The sequence below is a fragment of the Babylonia areolata genome, chromosome 32 (genome assembly GCF_041734735.1).
Source record: "Babylonia areolata isolate BAREFJ2019XMU chromosome 32, ASM4173473v1, whole genome shotgun sequence".
Classification (NCBI taxonomy): domain Eukaryota; kingdom Metazoa; phylum Mollusca; class Gastropoda; order Neogastropoda; family Buccinidae; genus Babylonia; species Babylonia areolata.
In genome coordinates, this window is record NC_134907.1 from 15085150 (window position 1) to 15095149 (window position 10000).

The following is a 10000-nucleotide window of genomic DNA, read 5'->3' on the forward strand; positions in this document are numbered from 1 at the left end:
ACCAACACCTAAACAAACAGTTTCAGTTTAAGTTTTCAGTTTCAGTAGCTCAAGGAGGCGTCACTGCGTTCGGACAAATCCATACACGCTGCACCACATCTGCCAAGCAGATGCCTGAATAGCAGCGTAACCCAACGCGCTTAGTCAGGCCTTGAGAAAAAAACAAACAAAAAACAAAAAAAACACACCACAAAACCGGTAATAGATTTACATCCACCCACTCTGTCTCACACCTCTCCATCCTCTCCCCTCCCCTCCCCTCCCCACCCTCCCACCCCCCCAACCCCCACCCCCACCCCCCACCCCCCAACGTCCCCCACCCCCACACCCCCGCCCCCCCTCCAAAACAGTTTAGGAGAAAATAAAGCGAATTTATGTGCGTTGGCAAACACTTTGCCTTGCCAACAGTCAGCCTATTCATTTCATCTTCTTTACAAAAAAAACAACAAACAAACAAACAAAAAAACACACACACAAAAAAAACCCCAAAAAAAACCTACAAATATATGAGATGGGAAGACTTTAGCAATAGACGAAAAAGCACACATTCCAAAGCGTATCAACACGGCTTCGATCGACAGGTGAATAGACAAGACATGGAGACTGGGATAAAAACAGACAGACAGACAGACAGACGGAGACGAATAAAGACCGACAGACAGTGACAGAGATGCATAAAAGGAAGGAAATACAGACATACAGAGATATACAGACAGACAGACTGACAGCTACAGAGATACGTAAAAGGTAAAGACAACAGACACACAGAGATATACAGACAGACATATAGCGACTGAGATACATACATGGGGAAAGACAACAGACAGAAATATACAGACAGACAGCGACAGAGATACCTAAAAAGCAAAGACAACAGACAAAAAGAGGTATACAGACAAAACAGACAGCTACAGAAATGCATAAAAAGAGAGAAAACAGAGATATACAGACAGACAGAGACAGCGTCAGAGATACACAAGAGGGGATATACAACAGACATAAAGAGATGTACAGACAGACAGCAACAGAGCTATATAAAAGGTAAAGACAACAGACATACAGAGATGTACAGACAAGCAGACAGACAGCGGACAGAAATACATAAGAGGGGATATACAACAGACATAAAGAGATATACAGACAGACAGCAACAGAGCTATATAAAAGGTAAAGACAACACATACAGAGATATACAGACAGACACACAGATAGCGACAGAGCTATACAAAAGGAGAAATACGACAGACAAAAAAGAGACATACAGACAGACAAATAAACAGCAACAGAGCTATATAAAAGGTAAAGACAACAGACATACAGAGATGTACAGACAGACACACAGATAGCGACAGAGCTATACAAAAGGAGAAATACAACAGACAAAAAAGAGACATACAGACAGACAAACAGACAGCAACAGAGCTATATAAATGGTAAAGACAACAGACATACAGAGATGTACAGACAGACAGACACACAGATAGCGACAGAGCTATACAAAAGGAGAAATACGACAGACAAAAAAGAGACATACAGACAGACAAATAAACAGCAACAGAGCTATATAAATGGTAAAGACAAGAGACATACAGATCTATACAGACAGACACACACACAGATAGCGACAGAGCTATACAAAAGGAGAAATACAACAGACAAAAAAGAGACATACAGACAGACAAATAAACAGCAACAGAGCTATATAAATGGTAAAGACAACAGACATACAGAGATGTACAGACAGACAGACAGACAGACACATTGATAGCGACAGATCTATCTATATAAAAGGAGAAATACAACAGACAAAAAAAAAGAGATATACAGACAGACAAACAGCGACAGAAATGAATAAAAGGAGAGAATACAGACGTACAGAGATATACAGACAGACAGATAGCGACAGAGCTAAAAAAAAGGAAAAAACACAACAGACAAAAAAATAGAGATATACAGACAGACAGACATCGACAAAAATGCATAAAAGGAGAGAAAACAGACATACAGAGATATACAGACAGACAGACAAGTGGCGACAGAGCTATATAAAAGGGGAAATACAACAGACAACAGCAAAAAAAAAAAAGAGATATACAGACAGACAGACAAACAGACATCGACAAAAATGCATAAAAGGAGAGAAAACAGACATACAGAGATATACAGACAGACAAGTGGCGACAGAGCAATATAAAAGGGGAAATACAACAGACAACAGCAAAAAAAAAGAAGAGATATACAGACAGACAGACAAACAGACATCGACAAAAATGCATAAAAGGAGAGAAAACAGACATACAGAGATATACAGACAGACAAGTGGCGACAGAGCTATATAAAAGGGGAAATACAACAGACAAAAAAAAGAAAAAGAAAAAAAAAGAGATATACAGACAAACAGACAGACAGCGACAGAGAGAAAACAGACATAGGGAGATGTAAAGAGAGACAGGCAGACTAAAGAGATGCGGGTCTCATCAATCACAACCAAGAAAGGAAGGAAGGAAGGAAGGAAGGAAGGACAAAAAAAGGATAGCTCACCAGCACAGCCATCCACCTTTCTGTCTTTTTCTCCTTCATTCGTTTCCTTTTTTTTTCTTTCTTTCTTTCCTTCCTCCTTTCCTTTTCTTTTCTTTCTTTCTTTCTCATTCTATCCATCCTTCCTCCCTTCTTCACTTTCAAGTCTTCCTTTCCATCATTATTTTTTTTTATCTCTTCTCTCCATCTCTTTCATTCTTTCTTTCTTTCATTCACTCTGTCTTTCATTCATTTACTCTATATTTCTCTCTCTCTTTCTTTCTTCCTTTCTGATTTGATTTTTTTTTCTTCTTCTCTCCATCTCTTTCAATTTTTTCTTTCTTTCATTCATTCTATGTTTCTTCATATCTTCCTTTCCATCAATATTTTTCTCTCTTCTCTCCATCTCTTTCATTCTTTCTTTCTTTCATTCACTCTGTCTTTCATTCATTTACTCTATATTTCTCTCTCTCTTTCTTTCTTCCTTTCTGATTTGATTTTCTTCTTCTTCTCTCCATCTCTTTCAATTTTTTTCTTTCTTTCATTCATTCTTTCATTCTATGTTTCTTCATATCTTCCTTTCCATCAATATTTTTTGTTCTCTTCTCTCCATCTTTCATTCTTTCTTTCTTTCATTCACTCTGTCTTTCATTCATTCATTTTCTCTATATTTCTCTCTTTCTTTCTTCCTTTCTGATTTGATTTTCTTGTTCTTCTCTCCATCTCTTTCAATTTTTTCTTTCTTTCATTCATTCTTTCATTCTATGTTTCTTCATATCTTCCTTTCCATCAATATTTTTTTCTCTTCTCTCCATCTCTTTCTTTCTTTCTTTCATTCACTCTGTCTTTCATTCATTCATTTTCTCTATATTTCTCTTTCTTTCTTCCTTTCTGATTTGATTTTTTTTTCTTCTTCTCTCCATCTCTTTCAATTTTTTTCTTTCTTTCATTCATTCTTTCATTCTATGTTTCTTCATATCTTCCTTTCCATCAATATTTTTTGTTCTCTTCTCTCCATCTTTCATTCTTTCTTTCTTTCATTCACTCTGTCTTTCATTCATTCATTTTCTCTATATTTCTCTCTTTCTTTCTTCCTTTCTGATTTGATTTTCTTGTTCTTCTCTCCATCTCTTTCAATTTTTTCTTTCTTTCATTCATTCTATGTTTCTTCATATCTTCCTTTCCATCAATATTTTTTTTCTCTTCTCTCCATCTCTTTCATTCTTTCTTTCTTTCTTTCATTCACTCTTTCTTTCATTCATTCATTTTCTCTATATTTCTCTCTTTCTTTCTTCCTTTCTGATTTGATTTTCTTCTTCTTCTTCTCTCCATCTCTTTCAATTTTTTCTTTCTTTCATTCATTCTATGTTTCTTCATATCTTCCTTTCCATCAATATTTTTTTTCTCTTCTCTCCATCTCTTTCATTCTTTCTTTCTTTCATTCACTCTTTCTTTCATTCATTAATTTACTCTATATTTCTCTCTTTCTTTCTTCCTTTCTGATTTGATTTTTTTTCTTCTTCTCTCCATCTCTTTTTCATTTTTTTACTTTCTTTCTTTCATTCATTCTTTCATTCTATATTTCTTTCTTTCTTCCTTCCTTCCTTCCTTTCTCTTTCCATCCACTCTTCCTTCCCTCTTCACTTGACTTTCGTGTTTCCCTTTTCCCTATTTTTCTTCTTTCCAATTCATCTTTTTCTTCCTTCCTTCCTTTCTATATTCCATCCTTCCTTCCTTTCTTCATCAGTTCTTTCCTTCTTTCTTTACTGTTTTTTTTTCTTTCCTTTCTTCCTTCCTTACTTTAAACTCTGTTTTATGACGGGGAAATACACGCACGCACGACCGCACGCAGACACACACACACACACACACACACACACACACACACACACACACACACACAACCTCCCCCTTCCACGTACATTCAAACATGATCCCGCACCCCACCCCTACCCCCCACCACTCCCTCTCCCCACTTACTTTTCCTTCGCACCCTAAAAACACAAATCTACACAACAACAACAACAACAACACACACACACACACACACACACACACACACACACACACACACACCACACGCATATACCCTTAAAGTGAACAACAGACGTTAAATGAAAGAGAGAAAGAACGCACGCACGCACGCACGCACACACACACACACTCAAACACACACACATGCACACAGGCACAGACATGCACACACACACACACACACACACACACACACACACACACACACACACACACACACACACACACACACAAATAAAATAAATACAAATAAATAAATACAAATAAACAAACAGGTAAACAAATGAATAAATAGATAGATATAGATAGAGATAGACAGACAGACAGACAGACAGACAGATAAAAACAAAACAAGCACCAGCACTTACCCGTAACCCACTGGAAGCGCAGATTCTGGCCCTCAGCCTCTGGAACCACCAGCGAGAAGAAGAAGACGAAGAAGAAGCAGAAAGCCATACCCGAGTATCCCTCCAAGCGCTCCATAATCCTCAATCGACGACATCCGTATACCATCCTGTCTCTCTCTCCTCCTCCTCCTCCTCCTCCTCCCACTCCTCCTCCTCCTCCTCCTCTTCCTCCTCGTCCTCCTTCTCCGCCCTTTCCAGTTGTTGCCGCCAGGCGGAGAGCACGTGACCGGATGTGACGTGTCATGTGGTGCGGGGCCGTCGGACGGCTCAGAGAACACAGACGAGACGAGACGAGACACAGACACAGACACAATCAGCAGCGTCGAGACAAAGTCATGTCAGCATCGGTGAAGACAAACTTCCAACAAGATGGCGAAGGGATGAGGTTGTGGTGGCGATACCCCTCTTCCATTCAGGGGTGAATTCCGCACACTGTGGAAAAAAAAAAGAGAGGGAGGGAGAGAGAGAGAGAGAGAGAGAGAGAGAGAGAGAGAGAGAGAGAGAGAGAGAGAGAGAGAGAGAGAGAGAGGATGACATTTTTGGTATGGCAACGCGAAAAAACGAAATGATAGTAGTGACAACAATCACCATGTTATATCATTATCCATCGTTGTCATCGTCGTCATCATCATTATTATATATGTTGATAAACCTATTTATTATGATGATCATAATGATAAATACAGTTACCATTACCATCACCATCACCATCACCACCACCACCATCGTCATCATCATCATCATCATCATCATCATCATCATCATCATCATCATCATCACCATCACCACCACCACCACCACCACCACCACCACCACCACCACCATCATCATCATCATCATCATCATCATCATCATCATCATCATCATCATCATCATCATCACCACCACCACCACCACCACCACCACCACCACCACCACATCATCATCATCATCATCATCACCATCATCATCATCATCATCACCACCACCACCACCACCACCACCACCATCATCATCATCATCATCATCATCATCATCATCATCATCATCATCGTGTAGCGACGCACTCTCTCCCTGGGCAGAGCAGCCCGAATTTCCACACAGAGAAATATGTTGTGATATAAAGAGTGATACAAATACAAATACAAGTCATCATCATCATCATCATCATTAATACCATCATTATAACGAAAAAGATTACCAGGGGACATAAAGAGTAATACAAATACAAATCATCATTAATACCATCATTATAACGAAAAACATCATCATCATCATCATCATCATCATCATCATCATCATCATCATCATCTGCCGTTATTGATATCGTCGCCACGACTAACATGGAGATTAAAAGCATTTACAATTAAATTACAAGGAAGAGGGGTTGAGTTGACTGCCAGTTGGCGGCTGTTTTATGAGTATTTACATTCCCACTGATGCACGGTAAAACAATCAAATTAATAAATAAAATAAAATTTAAAAAGAAGAAAAAAAGAAAGGATTTTGTGCACATCACTCTATCCATGTAAGGGAGTGTCTGTCTGTTCACCTGTCTGTTTTTCAGTCAGTTTGTCTGTCTGTCTGTCATTCTGTCTTTTTTCCGATCTATCGGGCTGGCTAGTTTTGGTGCTCTCTGTCTCTCTCTCTCTCTCTCTCTCTCTCTCCCCCTCCCTCCCTCCCTCCCTCCCTCCCTCCCTCCCTCCCTCTCTCTCTCTCTCTCTCTCTCTCTCTGTGACTTTCTATTGTCTCTCTCTCTCTCTCTCTCTCTCTCTCTCTCTCTCTCTCTGTGACTCTTTCTCTCTCTCTGTTTCTCTGTCTTTCTCTCTCCCCGTCTCTGTCACTCTGTGTCTCTGTGTGTGTCTCTCTCCCTCTGTCTCTGTCTCTTGCTCTCTCTCTCTCTCTCTCTCTCTCTCTCTCTCCATTTCCATTTAGCAGCATTAACAGCAGCTTCAGGACATAAGATAAAAAAAAAAAAAAAAGCAACAACAAAACAACAACAACAGGCGAAACGTTGATTTTCTTAATGGAACGAAAATAGGAAACACACACACACACACAAAGCAGACGATCTCTCTCTCTCTCTCTCTCTCTCACACACACACACACACACACACACACACACACACACACACACACACACACACACACACACACACACACACACACACACACACACACACACGCACTCAGTGACATACACACACACACACACACACACACACACACACACACCTTTTTTTCGCAATCAAGATGGCGAGGGGAAAACACAACATAACTGACAGTAAAGACCTCTCATTTTATCTCAGGCACTTTCAGGCAGTGACAGATGGTGGGGAAGATTGTAAAGAAAGAAAGAAAGACAGAAAGACAGAAAAAAATAAAGAAATGGAGAATGAGACAGTGAAGGGGAAAAAACAAAAAAACAGAAGAAAAAAAAAACCCGTAGGAAAATGGCGGGGTGTTGGGTGCGGAGGTGGGTGTGGGGTTGGGAGATGTGGGGTGTTGGGGAACACGCGCAAACGTAAGTACGAGCGCCGGCGATCACTGACGCACGGACGCACGCATACACACACTCGCACACACAGAAACACACAGAGATACTACCCACACATTAATACACACACACATACACACACATACTCACACACACATACTCACACACACAGAAACACACACACACACACACACACACACACACACACACACACACACACCGAGGGAGGCGAGAGACGGACAAAAGACAGACAGACACACATGACAAACAGACAGACAAAAAGAGAGACAGTCAGAGAAAGAGAACGAGAAACAGACGGATGACGAGACAGATCCATCAAGGGGGTGTGGGAGGGAGGGCAAGACAAAGAGAGAAAGACAGAGGCACAGAGACAGAGATACAAAGACACAGACATAGACAAGAGACGGAGAGAGAGAGAGACAGAGAGAGACAGAGACAGAGACAGACACAGAGACAGACATACAAAGACTGAGAGACACAGATATAGACAAGAGACGGAGAGAGAGAGAGACAGAGACAGAGAGACAAATATACAAAGACAGAGACACAGACATAGACAAGAGACGGAGAGAGAGACGGAGAGAGAGAGAGAGAGAGAGAGAGAGAGAGAGAGAGAGAGAGAGAGAGAGAGAGACAGAGACAGACACAGACACAGACACAGACACAGAGACAGAGATACGAAGACTGAGAGACACAGATATAGACAAGAGACACACAGAGAGAGAGAGAGACAGAGACAGAGACAGAGACAGAGATACAAAGACACAGACATAGACAAGAGACGGAGAGAGAGAGAGACAGAGACAGAGAGACAAAGATACAAAGACTGAGAGACACAGACATAGACAAGAGAGAGAGAGAGAGACAGACAGACAGACAGACAGACAGACAGACAGACAGAGACAGACACAGACACAGAGACAGAGATACGAAGACTGAGAGACACAGATATAGACAAGAGACGGAGAGAGAGAGAGAGAGAGAGAGAGAGAGAGAGAGAGAGAGAGAGAGAGAGAGAGAGAGAGACAGACAGACAGACAGACAGAGAGAGAGACAGAGACAGAGACAGACACAGAGACAGAGATACAAAGACTGAGAGACACAGATATAGACAAGAGACGGAGAGAGAGACAGAGAGACAGAGACATAGAGACAGAGATACAAAGACTGAGAGACACAGACATAGACAAGAGACGGAGAGAGAGAGACAGAGAGAGAGAGACAGAGAGAGAGAGACAGAGAGAGACAGAGAGACAGAGACATAGAGACAGAGATACAAAGACTGAGAGACACAGACATAGACAAGAGACGGAGAGAGAGAGACACAGAGAGAGAGAGAGAGAGAAACAGAGACAGAGACAGAGAGAGAGAGAGGAGAGAGGGTGGGGGAGAAATAGAGACCGAAGCAAGACAGGGGTAAATAAAAGCGAGAATAGATAAATAAATAAATAAATAAATAAATAAATAAATGAATGAATGAATATAGAATAAATAAATAGATGAATAATTGAATTATTAAATACATAAATACGTAAGTAAATACATAGATGAATAAATAGATAAATAAATGAATACATCAATCAATCAATCAATATATCAATCAAATCAAAAATAAGTCAATGATTAACCGAGACGAGTCTTTACCTAAGCCCCTGAGTGATTTTCAAAACCAGCGTTTTCTCGCAAACGATCATGAATATTTTCGAAGCTCCTAAATCATGTCCACAGGTTCGAATAGATCTATATATACATATTCATATAGAGAAAGACTTCTGCAACATTTTAGAGAGGGTGGGGGAGACACAAAGAGAGAGAGAGAGAGAGACAGACAGACAGACAGACAGACAGAAACAACACGTAAATACACACACAAATTCAAAACATCTTCACACACACACTGCCTGTCTATGCTTTCAGTGCCTGAATTGTGATACCACAGCCTCATATCTTTCTGAGCTTGTTAATAACCCGTACTTGCCAAACAGAACATTGAGATCTCTTGATTCCTCCCAGCTAACAGTTCCCCGATACTTCCCTAACTCCCGTGGAAAGAGGTCATTTTCCGTCTTCGGCCCAACAACTTGGAATTCTCTGCCTATTGCTCTCAGACAAACAACTCATCTATCTACCTTTAAAGCAAATCTTAAAACTTATCTCTTTAAAAAAAATATATATATATACTTGTCACACCTCAAATAGTGCTGTTGTCCCAAGCCCATGGCAATGTGAGTGTGTGTGATGGGAGAGTAGAGAGAATGGGGGTGGGTAGATGGATGGTGGTGGTGTGGTTCGAAAGGGAGAATGACTGCAGATTTTTACCCCTTTTACCTTTTTGATCCAAAACTTTATCTTTCAATTTTTACCAAATCTGTGGCATGCACATTACAATTATGTTCCTTTTTACATGTATGTATTTTAAGTGAAAATTGCTGTTAATTCAGCCGTTTAATCATATGTGTGTGTGTGTGTGTGTGTGTGTGTGTGTGTGTGTGTGTGTGTGTGTGTGTGTTCGTGTGAGTGTTGTGTGTGTGTGTGTGTGTGTGTG

The 10000-nt window shown here is 40.4% G+C and overlaps 1 protein-coding gene across 1 annotated transcript in view; it reads right to left on the reverse strand.

Moving 5' to 3' along the window:
- The window catches only part of LOC143276594 (thrombospondin type-1 domain-containing protein 7B-like), a 601155-nt gene that overhangs the window by 346577 nt on the left and 244578 nt on the right, over positions 1-10000 (reverse strand). Inside the window, exon 6 of the mRNA XM_076581196.1 lies at positions 4920-5390. Coding sequence (XP_076437311.1) covers positions 4920-5202 — 283 coding nt within the window. The 5' untranslated portion in view covers positions 5203-5390. The remainder of the gene's footprint in view (positions 1-4919; positions 5391-10000) is intronic.